Here is a 20,705-nt window from a genome sequence, read left to right on the forward strand (position 1 = left end):
ACAGTTTACCCTGTGCTCTGTCAAAACATGTATTTAACGTTTTCAAATTTTTCCGCGTGTAGACCGTCGAATCCTGCATACGTCCAAGCAAATCTGAACATGTCCTGGAATTTTGGAGAGCGAAGCTCATTATGTGTGAGTGCCTGAACTTTGATAATTGCCAGAAAATAAAAATTTAAACTTTTCACTCGAGGCAAGACTCGAACCAAGGACCTCTCGTTCCGCAGCTGCTCTCGCTAACCACGGGACCACGGCGCTCCTTAGCTCGCAGTATCCTGGATGTTGCCTATCTTGCGCATGGACTACTCAGTTTGTATATTCTGCTTATTTTTTTCATAGTTCCACACAAGTTCTTCCTGTTTTCTCGATTGTTCTGTGTTCAGTTTTTCAAGGCCTATCCACTGCGCCAACGTATAACTAAATCTGAGGGAGGTGCGATGGGGAGGTTCGCTTGTCAGTTACAAGTTGTCAGCACTAGTCATAATGAATGAACTAGCGCACAGTGTCGCGCCTGTAGCTAGGATAGCTGGCACGTCCTCCACGTGGACCGTCCTGTTGCAGCTGGTGCAGAGCCGGCCCCTGCAGGAGGAGGAGTGGTTCCACGGGGTGCTGCCGCGCGACGAGGTGGTGCGCCTGCTGACGCACGAGGGCGACTTCCTGGTGCGGGAGACGGTGCGCCACGACGAGAGCCAGGTGGTGCTCTCCGTCTGCTGGGGCGGCCACCACAAGCACTTCATCGTGCAGACCACAGCCGACGTGCGTACGCCCGCTCTGCACTGTGCAACGGCCTACTGCTGATTCTATTATTAACTAATGATGTTACAACATGAAATGATAATTAAATTGACACCCTAGCTGCAAGCAGGCGTTGATACACTTCATTGGGGACATGTTGAAAATGTGTGTCACGACCGGGACTCGAACCCGGGATCTCCTGCTTATATGGGTTCCCGGCCTTTGACCTTCTTGTGCGAACGCACACGCTATGCCCGAACTCGTACGGGACTTGGTAGATTAATCTGCCACGAGTAATGAGTATGATGGGCAAACATCTATTAGGCGCACTACGAATGTAGTGGTGTGGACATGTTGGGACTGTGGAACTCACGGGGGGCGTGCAAGGGATAAGTCCCTGCAGACGCACTATCCTCTGTGCCCGCGGTGGCTCAGATGGATAGAGCGTCTGCCCTGTAAGCAGGAGATCCCGGGTTCGAGTCCCGGTCGGGGCACACATTTTCAACATGTCCCCAATGAAGTGTATCAACGCCTGCTTGCAGCTAGGGTGTCAATTTAATTATCATTTCATTTCTAGCAAAGCTGCATGGTCATCGACGGTAACTGTTCTTTCGGGAACAGATACTACCGTCATATATAGATGTTACAACAGTTTTTACGTGACAGATTATTCGGTGTAAAGATGTGAAACAAATACTAACAAAGCAGTGTGCGATTTGCAGGGGGGGGGGTTCCCCCTCTGCATCGGACCATCCCCTCCTCTGGTTTTAGTTTATGCATCCCAACCTGGGATGTTTATTTCCCAAGCACTGGAGTAAAACTTTACATATAATTTAAATTTGTGGAGCCGAACACTGCAAGTTTACTATTAATACTATTAATATGTATGCTTATTAATTTTGAGAAAGTGTTATGTAGTAGTTAAGCATTTCAAAACATTTAGAACTAAACGACTAGACGACGCACGCCACATTTCCGTAGCATGCCACAATGTGGCAAGACGTCGCCCCAGCGTAAACGAGGCTTTAGAGCCAGGTCTGTATTGTATGGTGGATGTGATGTGTTGCGTACGAAACTAAAACCTGCAATCAGATCCAAACGTCGTGGAAAACTGTGAAGAGGTGTCATCCTGCAGCAAGATAACGCTCGCCCACATTCTGACAAACGGACAGCCGACGCAATAAAGGAGCTGAGATTCGAGGTGCTGGAACATCCACCATACAGTCCAGACCTGGCTCCAAGCGATTTTCACATGTTTGCACCCTTAACGGTAGCACTACAGGGAAGAAGATTTGAAAGTGATTGCTGCGGTGCAAAATTGGTTACAGATGCAACCGATAAACGTATTTTCTGATGAAATAAAAAAAAACTCGTAAAACGTCGGGAAAACTGCATTGAAGTCCAGGGAGGTTACGTAGAAAAATAACGCATGTTTCAGTTCTCTATCATCAGAATAAGTACAGCTTTTCAGAAATGTGCCTTTACTTTTTGAGTTCCCCTCGTATACCCGTATGTAGATGATTTTGTAAATAAGCTTTACCTATAATGTACTTTTAAAGATATAACAAGGGATGGCTTTTCTGATAGTGCATACGCGTCAATAGTGAGTTTCGGCATTAACATCTATTTATAAATAACTTATTAACCATGGGTAACGCCACGGTCCAAGCAAGTAACATACATAATTATACTAACCCCCTAAGACATCCCCCCCCCCCACTGGCAAAAGCACAAATCGCACACTGTAACAAAGAGATAGAGGGGCTGGCCAGTACTTACCCTCAGCTCAGTACAGCCGATAGATGACACAAAACAGGACAGAAAATTTACGTTCCTAGCTTTCGGAACTTTGTTCCTTCATCAGGGAGGAGAGAGGGGAAAAAAGGGAAGAAGGGAAAGTGGATTTAGTTACTCACAACGGAGGTTATCAAGCAACAGGAAAAGGTAAACAGGGAGGGTAGCAAGGATGGAGGCATGCTTGTCAGAGGGGTAGCGTTCATCTCACGCTAGGTGAGGAGAACCTACGTCATAGTGACGTAACACTACGTCATCATGACGTAAATAACCTAAATCGACTACATGAGTGCGTAAATCGATCTTTGCGGTTGTACAGATAACGTCAAAGCTAAATGTAAATACATGTCTACAAACGAAGTGGTAGGAGTTATCTGTTACGCTCATCCCAGTTGAATTAATTATTAAGCTGTAATCCCAACAATTTGGGATGGTATTTGTGTTTAAGGGGAGTTGGAATGCCCTATCTCGCCAATGTTAAATTTGCTAACTTTGTGTACCTTTTTCTTTGGAACTATTATCTTCAGAACTTTGAAATTCTGGCAGAGGTTTTCAGCATATATTGTGAGCCCACTGAACTAGAACCAATGTTTTCTTTTTGTTGGTATAGTATTTATGAATTTTTTACCATTAAGCCATTTTTTATTGGAAAAAGTATAACATAAACTTCCCTAGTTCAGAGAATAAGCCAGTTCTTGTCATGATTCTAGTTCAGTGGCCTCTTTGAACTGTTTTGCAGCATTTCTGAAAATTTGAATGTTGTTGGTTGAGTGGTTTATGAGATAAAGGTACATGTAACACTAAAAATGTCAAATGCCAGAAAATGCGATTAAAGTAATTTATTATGAAAATTCACAAATACCTTTTATTCTATTATCAAAAGTGTCCAGCAGAGTAATCAGGGTCATCTTCTAGTTCTTCTTCTTCACCTAGAAGCTTTCTTCTCCTTGCTGCCCTTGCTTTTTTTGTATTAAATTCAGCTGCATACTGAGCCTTCCTTACTCGCACGCTGTCCAGAAGCTGAAGACCTCTGATGGTGTTGATACCAGGAGCAATGCCGAGCCTTGCCATGACCTTTAGCCTACCCATATGACCATCATTGAATGAAATAACAGCATCACTGACTCCCCATTTCAATGTTTTTATCCCAACAAATACATTCTTAGGTACACGAGTCCAAATGAGGTTGTTGAACGACTCGTTTTGATTCTGGGTACAACCATGAAGACATTTTCGCAGAAGATCAGGATGCCCCAAGTCTCTATATATTGGTTTAATTACTTCCATAACAGCCAATGGAATATAATTTTTATGGTGATAAGGATCCCCAGTAGCTTGAGATTTTCTATAATTGCACCATGACTGAGGACCATCTGGACAAGCAAAATGTTGAGGATTATCATCAGTTGATGATCGATGTAAATATGTGGCCCATACAGCTTGTCTCATTTCCTGCAAATTATTTGCATTATTTCTTATTGCCATACCATAGTATTGTTGTAATTCATTTATAATTTTATCTGACAGGCGACCTCTAATGGTTTTACCATCTGACAAAATTTTGTCCTTCAGATTCTGTTTCAGTTTCCTTAGACGAGTGCCCATTCGTTTCTGAACATGACCGACACATTCTAGTTTAGTTATTGTCTTATTGACATATGGCATGGATTCTGTAACACTTTTGTATGCCTTGGAGTCCCCATCTCCAAGGAATTTTGTGTAAAATACTCCCCGTTCTTTTTCTGATCTGCTAAACATTTTCACAGCAGCGGCAGCCTCCATGCCTCCACTCGTACCTTCATAATTCTTGCTACATATGTGAGCTGCTTCTATCTTACCAGATGCACAATGGTAACAATGTTTAGTGAGCACTTCATAGTCCAAAACTTTACCGCTGTCCACACTAGTAACAGTAGCAACAGCATTTTTGGATGTGTGACCCCTTTTCTGCCAGGTTCCATCAAAAGCAACAGGGATATCTGGGTTTCCTTCATTTATATATTTTGCTTCACTGGCAGCAGCTTTCATTGATAAATCTGCTACAGACTGAACAGCATCTCCTATCACTTCAGTGTAATTGTCAATTTTAGCAGGTGGAGGTGGAAGATTCATTATGGCACAAAATGTTTGAGCAGCAGTATGTCCTTTACCAATTGCTCTCATTGCATACATTAGCCTGATATTACTCTCAAACAAATTGCTACTGCATGTTTTAGAGCTCCAAAAACAGGTCTCATTTTCACAACTGGCACAAACTATAGCAATTTTGCAGGAAAGTCCTATAGATTTTGTTATGTTCATATCAAAAGAACCTCCACAAAGATTACAACACAAACATTTCTTCATAAACTCAGTAAAAACAGGAAAGTCGACTAAAACATATTGTTCATTAGAAGCTTCATCTGTAATTTCACTTGCACAGTTTGATAACTTCTTTTTTGATGCACTGGTGGGCGTGTCTCCTTCACACATCTCAGCTGTACAAACGTCAGAACTTTCACCAGCATCAACAGGTGCTGAAGCAGAATCACTTGAACAAACGTTATTTGTAAATCTATTACCGCGAAACTTTCGCTTTTTAAATAATGATGCACTCCTAGGCATCGTAGAAACTACGCACTCACCACTGAAAGTCAAAACAAGACAGATAACAAACTCCAAATGAGCGACAAACTAAACTCGAGGCTCAAAACAAACACTCACAGATCAAAAACTGAACAATAAACACAGCTAGTCGTAAAAACAATGGTACCTATGGAAGGATCAAAGATTCTACAACTGAAGAGTGAAATCCACAGCCTTCTATATGTAATGTTTTCGGAAATGCGAAGATTTAAATGTGTACAAATCACAAGATGGGTAACTTTGCTGGGCGCACATGTAATTTTGAAAAATTAAATAAAAATACTTCCAATTGGAATTTCTTAACAAATTTTGCACCATTTTAAGCAGAAAATTTCAAATTAAGTTATAAGGTTAAAAACTGAAAATGTGAATTTTTTCCATTTTCCGGCATTCCAACTCCCCTTAAGGAACATAATGAATGTCTGAACGAAGGAACCATAACGAAAGTAAAAAAAAAAGTTTTTAGTCATTTAAAAAAAAAATCCAATGAATCGTGCATAAATCGTGTGGATAGAAACGTGAAATAATTAATTATTAAGCTGCAATCCAAAGAATGTGGGATATTATTGTGTGTTTCATGTACATAGCCGGCCGGAGTGGCCGTGCGGTTCTAGGCGCTACAGTCTGGAACCGAGCGACCGCTACGGTCGCAGGTTCGAATCCTGCCTCGGGCATGGATGTGTGTGGATGTCCGTAGATTAGTTAGGTTTAATTAGTTCTAAGTTCTAGGCGACTGATGACCTCAGAAGTTAAGTCGCATAGTGCTCAGAGCCATTTGAACCATTTCATGTACATAACGAATATCTGAATGAAGGAATCATAACCATAACGAAAGTGTCTTGCTATTTTTCTAGCCTGAAATGACTGCTACCCATTTTTTTTAAGGATGCGATGAATCGTGTCTAAATCCTGTGGATAGAAACATGAAATAATTAATTATTAAGCTGCAATCCAAAGACTATGAGATGTTATTGTGTGTTTCATGAACATAACGAACATCTGAATGAAGGAATCATAACCACAACGAAAGTGTCTAGGCATTTTTTAGTCCGATTAATCGTGCATGAATCATGTGGGTAAAAACGTGAAATGGGAGAAATTAAAGTATTTCGTATTTTTATAAAAGCCAATGAATGGTACATAATTCATATGGGCAGAAACGTTAAATGGAGAAACTGAAGTTCGAAGTAATTCCGAATGTTGCTGGAAATATTAAACCATCTAGTTCGATTTAATTATGCCTTCATGTTGTAAATCAACTAAGAACAATGTCGTGAGGTTGGTTAACGTAGGTTCAGTCCAGGGGGATGGCGGGATGAAAGGACGTGTCGGAGTGCGAGTTCCCATCTCCGCAGTTCCGAGGAACTGGTGTAGGGTGGGAGAAGCCAAATGGCACGTGCTTTGTAGCAGGTTCCTAGGTCCCTAGAAATATGCTGGAGGGCATGCCATTCGCGCATCTTTTCATCCTACGTAGTTGTGTTTATACTATATACCTCTTTACTTCTGTATGGATCCTTTTTGGCTCGAAGCTGGCACAGTACTTAACAGTAGAATATCTTTGGCTTCCCTCTGACAACCGTGCCTCCGTCCTTGCTACCCTCCCTGTTTTCCTTTTCCTGTTGCTTCATAACCTCCGTTGTGAGTAACTAAATCCACTTTCCCTTTTTTCTCCTCTCTCCTCCCTGATGAAGGAACATAGTTCCGAAAGCTAGGAATGTAAATTTTCTGTTCTCTTTTGTGTCATCTATCGGCTGTAGTGAGCTGAGGTAAGTACTGGCCAGCCCCTCTGTCTCTTTGTTCGTATTTGTTTCACATCTTTATATGAGATTTTCCATTAATCATTTAGATTATTCAGTGTTCTCATCTAAAATAATAGACTTCGTAACCTTTACGAAGTTTCCTTTTTGCTATGACAACTACGAGGTGGATCTGAAAAATTTGGTGAATGGTTTCAGAAAACAAAAGAAACAAGAGTTACAAACAAATCACAATCACCATGAGCTGCAACACAGATGTGGCATCACTTGTACAGCTGTCAGAAACTGCCTCGTGGAATTTCCCGGAGCACCGTTTTCGCGCACTCTCAGATATCCGGAACATTTGCGAAGCGTAAGACTTTTGGGGACTAATTTTAGGTGGTGAAACAGAAAGAATTGTCACTGGCAAGTCTGGACAATAAGGAGGGTGTCGCAGAACGTTCACCTCGTGTCGGGTGAGGAAGTGGAGCGGGAGGGGTCGCTGTGTCGTCGTAGAGCTCCACTCTGGCTGAACCCGTCGGATGCGTTGCGGCAGCCATTTCTATACTCCCTCGTAAACTTCCGTGTCGACAGTTTGACCCTCGGGTAGAATTCGTGACTGATTGAGCCCTCACTATTGAAAAAGGTGCTTGACACCATTTCGATCTTCGATTTTGCCGACCGACTTTGCTAGGGAATTGGGGAAGACATTGAACACCACGATTTTGACTGTCACTCGGCCTCTGGATCGTATTGGTAGCACCGGACCTCATCTCCTGTAATTACGGTTTCCCAAAACTGTGGATTCCGGTCAGAGATTTCGATTAAATCTGCAGGCTTTCCCCTCCCAGTTCACTTCTGTTGTCAGCTTGCACAGTGCAAACCGGGCACAAATATTCCACCTTTTCAAATGTTCGTGAACATTAGCGCTTACACTGTCTTTGATTATCTTCAAATCCTCTGCTATCATTCTCAAAGACAGCAGTCCACCATCCCCAAGTACCTGCCAGACTCGTTCGATATTCTCTGGCACTGTGCCGGTTGACAGTGGACAGCATCGACACCTCTCTCTATCTCTGTTTAAACCCCTCAGACACACATCTCACTCAGTACTGTACACTTGCACTAACATTTTGTGAGTCTCCGTTGCTGTTTTCCTTAATTTGGAGCAAAACTCCACGTTAACACTTTGCTCGATTTTGTGCTCAGTTTTGCAGTGACAAGAATTTTCGTAATGACTTCATTAGCTCAGTCAAAGTTTGCAGCACTCGTCCACTTTGATGATTTGCATGATAGGCAGCACTTGGTGACATGTGTGACATGTCTCAGTCATTATGTATGGGTACCTCATCCTGACCGGTGTGGTTTTTAACACTTGGAACTATTCATTAAACTTTTCAGATACACCATGTATTTCTTTTTCTGTCCTCTGTCTTTCATTATATTTAAGACAACATATTTTATGCTTTCAAAAGGCTTTAACATCTATTTACTTGTTTGTTATCTTATTTTCGTAATTATGTAAAATATACAAGCTAACTTCATTCTGAAGCTCAAGCAAAATGTTCTTTACAATACCAGTGAACAATTAATACCTGCTACATATGTGTTTCTATCTCACATTATTAGATTTTGCAATATGAAAAATAATTTCAAATAAAAGCAAATATATGTTATTACCAACAAAAATTGTTAGATTCTAGCTGCTGTGCAGTTTCTGGATATTTTTTGTGAGGTGGTGTCCATTGATAAACTTGGCACGTGTACAGAGGCGTCCAGAAAAATGTTGACACTCTTTGAGAATTAATGTCTTTGGAAGGAAAAGACATATCACTGCAATTTTGCATAGCACTGTAGTTCATTGTTTTCTCAAAAGATCTCGGTGTGCATTTTCCAACAGGTGACAGTGCAGTAGTGAATTAATTACGATTTTCCTTAGAGCAACGCAAGGCCGTATTGAAGTGGTACTTGAACTACAAAAATATGATGGAGGTACAACAGTAACAGCGTAATGTCAGGGTTGCCACAAGTTCGGGAAATCAGGGAATTTCAAACATTCCAGAGAAATTAGGGAAATGTTGTTGTTGCTGTGGTCTTCAGTCCTGAGACTGGTTTGATGCAGCTCTCCATGCTACTCTATCCTGTGCAAGCTTCTTCATCTCCCAGCACCTACTGCAACCTACATCCTTCTGAATCTGTTTGGTGTATTCATCTCTTGGTCTCTCTCTATGATTTTCACCCTCCACGCTGCCCTCCAATGCTAAATTGGTGATCCCTTGATGCGTCAGAACATGTGCTACCAACCGATCCCTTCTTCTTGTCAAGTTGTGCCACAAACTTCTCCTCTCCCCAATCCTATTCAATACCTCATCATGTGATCTACCCATCTAATCTTCAGCATTCTTTTGTAGCACCACATTTCCAAAGCTCCTATTCTCTTCTTGTCCAAACTAGTTATCGCCCATGTTTCACTTCCATACATGACAACACTCCATACAAATACTTTCAGAAACTATATATACGAAGACAGTAACTTGTTCTCGAAAGAAAAGTTACTGTTGATGACCGTGCAGCTTTTCCCTGAAATAAATGATGACTAACTGACAACCTCAGCTGCCGACAGGTGTTGTTGATATACCTCGATGTGGACAGCTGAAAATGTGTGCCCCGACCTGGACTCGAACCCGGGATCTCCTGCGTACATGGCAGAAGCTCTACCCATCTGAGCCACCGAGGACACAGATGAACAGCGCGACTGCAGGGACTTATCCCTTGCACGCTTCCCGTGAGACTCACATTCCCAATTGTCCACAATTCTACATATGTAGACACTTGTCGGCAGCTGAAGTCATCATTTATTCCAGGGAAAATCTGCACGGTCATCAACAGTAACCGTTCTTTCGAGAGCAAGCTACTGTCTTCGTATATGTAGTTAAAGGCTACCCAGCCATTGACCTTCGTCTGTGCGAATGTGCACAGGTTGTCCAAACTCTTACGGGAATCGCCAAAGCGTGCGCGAGCAATGAGTGAATGGGCAAATGTCTATAAGGTACATTACATATGTACACTTGTGGACAGGTGGGAATGTGAGTCTCACGGGAAGCGTACAAGGGATAAGTCCCTGCAGTCGCGCTATTCATCTGTGTCCTCGGTGGCTCAGATGGGTAGAGGGTCTGCCATGTAAGCAGGAGATCCCGGGTTAGAGTCCCGGTCGGGGCACACATTTTCAGCTGTCCACATCGAGGTATATCAACAACACCTGTCGGCAGCTGAGGTTGTCAGTTAGTCATCATTTACTTTCAGAAACGACTTCCTGACACTTAAATCTATACTCGATGTTAACAAATTTCTCATCTTCAGAAACGCTTTCCTTGCCATTGCCAGTCTACATTTTATATCCTCTCTACTTCGACTATCATCAGTTATTTTGCTCCCCAAATAGCAAAACTCATTTACTACTTTAAGCGTCTCATTTCCTAATCCCTCAGCATCACCCGACTTAATTCGACTACATTCCATTATCCTCGTTTTGCTTTCGTTGATGTTCATCTTATATCCTCCTTAGGGAAATGTTGGGGAATTTTGAAAAAAAAATCACACTGAAAAATGTAAATTTTTGTGTTAGTAGGTGAAATGGTTGGCTTACTGAAGTGTTGCAGGTGAGTAGATGTGCCACTTCCCTGCTCCCTCATTCTTCCTGCTTCTCCCCTTCTTACCCCTCCCGTCAGCTTGCAGTCACTGCTGCCGCCACTTCTTACGGCTAGCCTAGCAGTTGCCGACAAGAGGCAGGGCGGCGTGAGGAGTGCTTTGTTTGCATCTAGACTGTAGATGCAGCGGCCGGAGGCAGTGGTCATGTTTACATGTGTCTGAGTGATTGTGTGAATGTGTGTGTGCTCTCATTTTCTAACATCTACATTTACATCACTACTCTGCAATTCACATTTAAGTGCTTGGCAGAGGGTTCATCGAACCACAATCATACCATCTCACTACCATTCCACTCCCGAACAGCGCGCGGGAAAAACAAACACCTAAACCTTTCTGTTCGAGCTCTGATTTCTCTCATTTTATTTTGACGATCATTCCTACCTATGTAAGTTGGGCTCAACAAAATATTTTCGCATTCCGAAGAGAAAGTTGGTGACCGAAATTTCGCAAATACACTCCTGGAAATTGAAATAAGAACACCGTGAATTCATTGTCCCAGGAAGGGGAAACTTTATTGACACATTCCTGGGATCAGATACATCACATGATCACACTGACAGAACCACAGGCACATAGACACAGGCAACAGAGCATGCACAATGTCGGCACTAGTACAGTGTATATCCACCTTTCGCAGCAATGCAGGCTGCTATTCTCCCATGGAGACGATCGTAGAGATGCTGGATGTAGTCCTGTGGAACGGCTTGCCATGCCATTTCCAACTGGCGCCTCAGTTGGACCAGCGTTCGTGCTGGACGTGCAGACCGCGTGAGACGACGCTTCATCCAGTCCCAAACATGCTCAATGGGGCACAGATCCGGAGATCTTGCTGGCCAGGGTAGTTGACTTACACCTTCTAGAGCACGTTGGGTGGCACGGGATACATGCGGACGTGCATTGTCCTGTTGGAACAGCAAGTTCCCTTGCCGGTCTAGGAATGGTAGAACGATGGGTTCGATGACGGTTTGGATGTACCGTGCACTATTCAGTGTCCCCTCGACGATCACCAGTGGTGTACGGCCAGTGTAGGAGATCGCTCCCCACACCATGATGCCGGGTGTTGGCCCTGTGTGCCTCGGTCGTATGCAGTCCTGATTGTGGCGCTCACCTGCACGGCGCCAAACACGCATACGACCATCATTGGCACCAAGGCAGAAGCGACTCTCATCGCTGAAGACGACATGTCTCCATTCGTCCCTCCATTCACGCCTGTCGCGACACCACTGGAGGCGGGCTGCACGATGTTGGGGCGTGAGCGGAAGACGGCCTAACGGTGTGCGGGACCGTATCCCAGCTTCATGGAGACGGTTGCGAATGGTCCTCGCCGATACCCCAGGAGCAACAGTGTCCCTAATTTGCTGGGAAGTGGCGGTGCGGTCCCCTACGGCACTGCGTAGGATCCTACGGTCTTGGCGTGCATCCGTGCGTCGCTGCGGTCCGGTCCCAGGTCGACGGGCACGTGCACCTTCCGCCGACTACTGGCGACAACATCGATGTACTGTGGAGACCTCACGCCCCCACGTGTTGAGCAATTCGGCGGTACGTCCACCCGGCCTCCCGCATGCCCACTATACGCCCTCGCTCAAAGTCCGTCAACTGCACATACGGTTCACGTCCACGCTGTCGCGGCATGCTACCAGTGTTAAAGACTGCGATGGAGCTCCGTATGCCACGGCAAACTGGCTGACACTGACGGCGGCGGTGCACAAATGCTGCGCAGCTAGCGCCATTCGACGGCCAACACCGCGGTTCCTGGTGTGTCCGCTGTGCCGTGCGTGTGATCATTGCTTGTACAGCCCTCTCGCAGTGTCCGGAGCAAGTATGGTGGGTCTGACACACCGGTGTCAATGTGTTCTTTTTTCCATTTCCAGGAGTGTAGATCTCGGCGCGACGAAAAGCGTGTTCTCTTTAATGACTTCCACCCCAACTCGCGTATCATATCCGCCACACTCTCTCCCCTATTACGTGATAATACAAAACGAGCTGCCCTTTTTTGCACCCTCTCGATGTCCTCCGTCAATCCCACCTGGTAAGGATCCCACACCGCGCTGCAGTATTCTAACAGAGGACGAACGAGTGTAGTGTAAGCTGTCTCTTTAGTGGAATCGTTGCATCTTCTAAGTGTCCTGCCAATGAAACGCATCCTTTGGCTCGCCTTCCCCACAATATTATCTGTGTGGTCTTTCCACCTGAAGTTGTTCGTAATTTTAACACCCAGGTACTTAGTTGAATTGACAGCCTCGAGAATTGTACTATTTATCGAGTAATCGAATTCCAGCGGATTTCTTTTGGAACTCGTGTGGATCACCTCACACTTTTCGTTATTTAGCGTCAACTGCCACCTGCCACACCATACGGCAATCTTTTCTAAATCGCTTTGCAACTGATACTGGTCTTCGGATGACCTTACTAGACGGTAAATTACAGCATCATCTGCGAACAACCTAAGAGAACTGCTCAGATTGTCACCCAGGTCATTTGTATAGATCAGGAACAGCAGAGGTCCCAGGACGCTTCCCTGGGGAATACCTGATATCACTTCAGTTTTACTCGACGATTTGCCGTCTATTGCTACGAACTGCGACCTTCCTGACAGGAAATCACGAATCCAGTCGCACAACTGAGACTATACCCCATAGGCCCGCAGCTCGATTAGAAGTCTCTTGTGAGGAACGGTGTCGAAAGCTTTCCGGAAATCTAGAAATACGGAATGAACTTGAGATCCCCTGTCGATAGCGGCCGTTACTTAGTGCGAATAAAGAGCTAGCTGCGTTGCACAAGAACGATGTTTTCTGAAACCGTGCTGATTGCGTATCAGTAGGTGATTCATAACGTTTGAAAGGCTATGGCCAAAAATTTAGTTGCAAGAGTGCGATTGTCTTTTATACGTGCCCGTCTGTGGCTCAGCGATCATCTTTACGGTGAGTTGCTACCTATCCACAGTAGTATTGATTCTCAGAGTATTTGCACAAGTTATCTGTTGCACAACTTGATCACTGTGGTCTCATTTCATCAACACAGGAATAGCGGGCCACACGAGTGGATTTCTGTGATGGGCCAAAACTGCAGGCGCTTCCTGCAGACATCTGTAACGGATGGGGCTGCCAACTGAAGCCCACCGGTCCCCACTAACGTGCGGGCCCTGCCGTCGGATCCAGTGTCGCCGATCTTCCCACACGCCCGGTCTGTTTGTGTGTGGCATAATGCGACAGATTTTCGTGGTTTATCCGTTGACTCGGGACAGGTGTGCTCTTTCGCAGGCCAGAGGCCACAGACGATGGATTTCAGGAATTGCAACTGTCTCTCCACAAATACATTGTACAGTGCGGCATTTTATTTATTGTAGTATATTTTGGTACTTCAAAAATAGTTTATATATTAAAAAGTATGGATGACAAAAAGAAGAAAATTGTGGCAGTCGGTGTCAGTTTGTACGCTATGTACACATATATTTCTCAAAAGAAAAAATCACACAATATCTGTAAAGTAATAGATGTAACACAGTGGGTTACAACCGACAATAATGAACATAGTAGAACCGACATTTTATTGACAGTCACTTGCAGTGTTCGATTACACATTCTTCCTCACCTTATACACTTCTTTCGAGAGGCCTACTTTTTTCTGAGGCTATTTCTGAAATCAAAGAAGGAGGTATTTTAAATCTGTCTTGCAACTCCAAGGAAATGTGTATTTTTGTCACCAAATCTGTTTCGTTTTGTTGAAATAAAACAACAACAGTGGTCTTAATGAAACATGTATAAGATTTGGCTTGCTTTCTCCATCTAAAAACGGTTCATTACAAAAGATGTTAATGTTAGCACTTAAGATTTTTGCTCACATGTGGGGGAAAAATACACAAGTCCTTACATTTTTTGTGAATTTATGTCTTTACTTACCGTTGAGATCTCAAAATTTGTCAGGGAAAAATGCTAAAAGTTGTCTGGAAATCAGGGAAATATCAGGGAGTTTCACTTGGGGAAACTTGTGGCAACCCCGAATGAGAGCAGAACTCAGCCACGCATAACTAAGTCTGACTGAGAAAATGCATCGACAATTCCAGCTTCCAGCACTGCTGTGTTGCAACATTTTACTGAGTCACTTCAAAGATCTGTGAAACAGGGTGCTGCACACGAAAGCAGGATAAGCTGATCACGTGTACAACGAATTCTGAAGGCTGCAAAGAGGGTCATTTACATTCCGAGATCACTGCACGCTACGACCGAAGATGACCCACATCGGTGGATGGAGTACTGCGAACGGTTCGAAGGTGTGCTTTGTGAGGACGAACGGTTTGCAGGGAAGGATACATGGTCCGATGGGGCACAATTCAGACTTAACGCTATTCTAAACTGTCACAAATGGTTGTACTGGGGTCCTGAAAATCCGTACGTTCGTGTGGACAAACGTGTTAATCTACCGGGTGTCATTGCACGGTTTGATTGGCCCATTCTTCTTTGAATGTACTGTAACTGGTGTGGTGTATCTTCGTATGCTGCAACCGTGCTGCCATCCGAGAGGTGTTTGGAAATGAAATGTTGTGCCTACAAAACGACGGTGCTCTGCCTTACTACTACAGAATGTCGGAGCCTTTTTGTTTCTTTATTTTTTTGAGTCATCAGTTTCCTGACCGGTTGGATGTGCCCTGTGTCAACCTCTTCATCTCGGAGGAGCACTTGCAACGCATGTCCTCAATTATTTGCCGGGTGAATTACAATCTCTGTCTTAGTCTATAGTTTTTGCCCTCTACAGCTCCTTCTAGTACTGTGGAAGTCATTCCCTAATGTCATAACAGATGTCCTATCAACATTTCCCTCCAGCTTCTTACTGTTTTCCACATCTTCCTTTCAATTCTGATTCTGTACAGAACCTCCTCATTCCTTACCTCATCAGTCCACGTAATTTTCAGTATTCATCTATTGCACCAAATCTCAAATGCTTTGAGTCTCTTCTGTTCCGGTTTTCACACAGTCCGTGTTTCACTACTGTGAAATGCTTTGCTCCAAATGTATATTATCAGAAATTTCTTCCTCAAATCGAGGAAGACTTCTCTTGGCCAGGAATGCCCTTTTTGCCATAGCTAGTCTGCTTTTGTTGTCCTCCTTGCTTCATCTGTCGTTGGTTATTATGCTGCCTAGGTGGCTGAATTTCCTAACTTCATCTACTTCGTGACCATCAATACTGATGTTAAGTTTCCTGTTCTCACTTCTGTTACTTCTAATTATTTTCGTCTTTCTTCGATTCTCTCTCAGCCCGTATTCTGTACTCCTAAGACTGTTCATTCCATTCCGCAGGTCATGTAATTCTTCTTCACTTTTACTCAGGATAGCAATGTTGTCAGCGAATCTTATCAGTGGTATCCTTTCACCTTGAATTTCAACCCCACTCCCGAGCCTTTCTGTTATTTCCGTCGTTGTTTCTTCGATGTAACTTTTTAATCTGAACACTTTGTTCTTGGTTCTCCACTGTGATTGTTCCATTTTGGCTGTTGTACATATTGTTTAATACCCACCTCTCCCTGTAACTTACCTCTATTTTTCTCAGAATGTAGAACATCTTGCACCATTTTACATTGTCGATCACTTTTTCCAGGTCGCCAAATTGTATGAAAGCATCTCGATTTTTCTTTAGCATAGCTTCCATTTCAACCGCAACATCAGATTGCCTCTCTGGTGCCTTTACCTCTCCTAAAGCTAAGCTGATCATCATGTAACACCTCCTCAGTTTTCTTTTCCATTCTTCTTTATATTTTTCGTGTCATCAATTTGGATGAATTAACTGGTAAACTGATTGTGCAATAATTCTCTCACTTGTCAGCTCTTGCGGTCTTTGCAATTGTGTGAATGATATTTCTCTGAAAGTCAGACGGTATGCCGTCAGGCTTATACATTCTACACACCGACATGAATAGTCATTTTGTTGCCACTTACCCCAATGATTTTAGAAGTTCTGATGGAATGTTATCCATCCCTCCTGCCTTATTTGATCTCGAGTCTTCCAAAGCACTTTTAAACTCCGATTCTAATACTGGATTCCCTGTCTCTTCTAAATCGACTTTTGTTTCTTCTTCCTATCACATCAGACAAAACTTCCCCCTCATAGAGGCCTTCAGTGTACTCTTTCCACCTATCTGCTTTTAATTTCACCGAAGGTTGTTTTGACTTTCCCGTATGCCGAGTCAGTCCTTCCGACATTCATTTCTTTTCCAATTTCTTCATATTTTTCATGCAGTCATTTCAGCTTAGCTTCCCTGCATTTCCTATTTATTTCATTCCTCAGTGACTTGTATTTCTGCATTCCTGAACTTCCCAGAACATTTTTGTAGTTTGTTTTCTTCATTGATCAACTGAAGTATTTCTTCTGTTACCCATGGTTTCTTCCAGTTACCTTCTTTGTACCTATGTTTTTTCTTTCCAACTCCTGAGATTGACCTTATTAGAGATCCTTATTACTGTATCTATAGGCTTAGAGAACTTCAAGCATATCTCGTCATTCCTTAATACTTCTGTATCCCACTTCGTTGCATATTGATTCTTCCCGACTAATCTCTTAAACTTCAGCATACTCTTCATCACTAATGAATAGTAATCTGAGTCTATATCTGCTCCTGGGTACGCTTTACAATCCAGTATCTGATTTTGGAATCTCTGTCTGACCATGATGTAGTCTAACTGAAATCTTCACATATCACCTGGCCCTTTCCAAGTATAAGTGATTCTTGAACAGTGTGCTCACTATTACTAACTGACATTTAATACAAAACTCAATTAGTCTTTCTCCTCTCTCATTCCTTGTCCCAAGCCCATGTTCACCTGTAACCTTTTCTTCTACTCCTGCATTCCAGTCCCCCACGACTATTAGATTTTCGTCTTCATTTACGTACTGTATTATTCCTCCAATATCCTCATACATTATCTCAGTGTCTTCATCTTCAGCTTGTGACATCGACATGTACACCTGGTTTTCATTTGCTGTCAATTCGGATGAGAACAACCCTATCACTGAATTGTTCAGAGTAACACACTCTCTGCCCTCCGTTCCTGTTCATAATGAATCCTACTCCCATTATACCATTTTCTGCTGCTGTCGATATTACCCTGTACTCATTTGACCAGAAATCCTTGTCTTCTATCCGTTTTACTTCACTGTCTCCTACTATATTTAGATTGAGTCTTTGCATTTCCTTTTCAGATTTTCTAGCTTCCCTACCGTGTCCGAGCTTCTGACATTCCACGTCCCAACTTGTAGGACATTATCCTTTTGTCGGTTGTTCCATGTTTTTCTCACGGTCACCTCCACCTCGCCAGTCCCCCCAAGTGGTGGACTATTCTGGAACCTTTTGCCAGTGGCACTTTTTCAATTACAGGCCACATGTCCTGTTATATGTTACGTGTCTTTAATGCGGTCATTTCCATTGCCCTCTGCATCGTAATGCTGATGATCGTTGCTGATTCTTCTGCCTTTAGGAGAAGTTTCCCACCCCGAGGACAAAGAGACCTCTCTCCACTCCTCCACCCTCGATGACAAGACTGCTGGCAGAATGAGGTTCACTTCTTATGCCTGAAGTCTTTGGCTGCAAATGCTGATTATTAATCAAAATTTTGGCAGTGACTAGTTTCGAACCAGGGGCTGAAGATATTTTGATTACTAATCAAAGACACTACCCATAGATCACAGGTGCATCAGAGCCTAGTTGAGTGAAAATCTACCTGGATGATGGATAGTTCAAAGAGGTTCTGTTTCGTACCCACCACGGTCTTCAGACATTACTGCCCTTGTTTTTGCACATCACACATTTTTTTCATTTCTTTTGTTTTTGTCTGCTTGTGACAGTGGTGTGTGTGTGTACATTTTTTTCATTTCTTTTGTTTTTGTCTGCTTGTGACAGTGGTGTGTGTGTGTGTGTGTGTGTGTGTTCTTGAAAATGTGCACACATTCCAAACTGGGCACTAGTGCATACTAAAATACTTACTTAAAGTATTAGACTCATGGAAATGAGGTTGTTCTTTGGACATGTTTTAACTTTGTAGTATAATGAAACTGTGATTCTCAAACAGCTTAGTGTGTGTGAATTTGTTTTGTATTGTACAAGGGGTAGTTGGTGGTAGCAGTTTCTTAGTATAGCTGAAGTCCCTTACAGAAGTATAAGAAACTATCCTAGGTTTTGGCACAGTTAGTTCCTTCCTTGGCAAGGGAACAGGGATAGGTTGTGGAAGGTTGGAAAAGAAGGGCAGGTCCCTGGGATTCTAGGACAAGGGGGATGCACTTGCAGACACCTTTTTAAGGATCTTGGAATTCTTACACTCACTTTTCAGTAAATTTACTCTTTAATGTTTTTCGTTGCTGTCAATAAAATTAGTTTCAGATGAACTGCGATTTTCGAAGTCACAATGAAAGAAGAAAAATAATTTTAATGTAGCCTTCACAGGGGAGGTATGTACTCTGATTGAAAGATCTTCAACAGGCAAGTCTTAACGTAAATGGAGAAATTGTGACCCCTAGCCAGTTCATAAGAAAATTAAAAAGTGCACCACACTAGCCACTCCTTCTACAGATTATCTGAATATTTGCATTCGGAATTGTAAAGTTGCATTAGCTGCATGGCAAGTAACAGTGTGTGATATAAAGCTGTATGATGAGTAATAATATTCTATAAATAAGACTCAATATTTATAGATGTATAAAATGTTTTCTGTGAAAAATATCATTGCAATTTAGTAAATCCTTAGCTGCTACTACTACCAGATAAACAGCAGTTGCACATGGGATAATGAAAAGGCATGGCCAAGCTTTCAGGAAACATTCCTCACATGGTAGAGGAAGAAAATTTATTATGGGGACATGGGTCTGCAAATGCTCTATTTCCATGTTAGAGTTCATTTTCTACTTCTCTCAATAATCATGTTAATGATGGGAAACTCACAAAAACAGAACAGATAGAATATTCTGTAAGAAATTTTTCTTTTAAACCAGGCTGAAGAACATTAGGCCCTAACAAACAGTCACCAACAATGCCAGCCCAAATGTTGACAGAAAATCTTTGTTGATGACGTGATCTTCCAAGTTACTTCAGCATGTCAGTGATCCTGTATGATGGTGATTTGATGTGTGTATCCTTGCTAATAGAGGGCATTTTGGACAATTCATTTAGGGAAGGCTTTCATACTGTAATAAAGAGGGTATTTTGAACATTTCGTGTAAAAAATGTTTCATGTAATTCTGGTACATTCTGTTTCTGTGTATTTCCCATAATTAATGTGATTTTGAAAAGCTGTAGAAACTGGAAATAAAGCATTTCTGCATCTGCATCCATGTAATATACACACATCAAAAAAAGTTTTGCATTACCTCAGTTTCAAGAGTTCCAGAACCTGTACAGAAAATTGGAATAGCGATCAACTTAAACATCATTCCACCCTTTTTATTGCTAATGAAAACCAGTTGTACCACCATACAGCGAGACCTTCAGAGATGGTGGTCCAGATTGCTGTACACACCGGTACCTCTAATACCCGGGAGCACATCCTCTTGAATTGATGCATGCCTGTATTGATTTTGATTTGATTTGATTTTAACAGGAGAGCTAAAACAGCTTAGATCTAACCCACCACTACCCGCACCGAAACTAGGTTTATTGTGCGGTATCGCTCCCCGTATATCTAGTAAAGCCGACCAGTGCCCTTAAATAGTGCAAGGAGGCCCTCTACCAGTTTTTTGTTAGACACAATTACTTCAGGTCTAGTTGTCCCGAAGATTCTGTATCTTTTATTCTCCAGTGCCATGCATTCAAAGATTAGGTGTGATGCAGTTTCTTCACCCTCATCACAGATCCTACATTTAGGGTCCTCTTCAATTATACACATTGTATGTAGGTGTTTGTTGAAGTTTCCATGGCCGGTCGTCAGTTCAGTCATGAGTTTGATCTCTTTCCTGTTCAAACCCAGGATTACAGAGCTCCTTTTAAAACACGGCTCGGGCATCATTACCTTAGCACGTTTTTGTTTACGGACCTCGGTCCAATATCCTACATGCTGTTTCCTCAGCCAGTTCTGTAGTTCTAATTTGATCGTAGCCTCAGTGATTGTCGAGACAGGTTCCGGTCCAATA

At 42.8% G+C, this 20,705-nt stretch overlaps 1 protein-coding gene and 1 non-coding gene across 2 annotated transcripts in view; both read left to right on the top strand.

Annotated features, from left to right (window-relative positions):
• Window positions 1–20,705, top strand: part of LOC126109821 (tyrosine-protein kinase Fer) — a 611,311-nt gene that overhangs the window by 510,525 nt on the left and 80,081 nt on the right. The window contains exon 9 of the mRNA XM_049914879.1: window positions 562–756. Coding sequence (XP_049770836.1) covers window positions 562–756 — 195 coding nt within the window. The remainder of the gene's footprint in view (window positions 1–561; window positions 757–20,705) is intronic.
• Window positions 1,155–1,229, top strand: Trnat-ugu (transfer RNA threonine (anticodon UGU)). The gene has a single exon. It is a non-coding gene; the product is annotated as a tRNA-Thr (tRNA).

This window comes from Schistocerca cancellata, chromosome 12 (genome assembly GCF_023864275.1).
Source record: "Schistocerca cancellata isolate TAMUIC-IGC-003103 chromosome 12, iqSchCanc2.1, whole genome shotgun sequence".
NCBI lineage: Eukaryota > Metazoa > Arthropoda > Insecta > Orthoptera > Acrididae > Schistocerca > Schistocerca cancellata.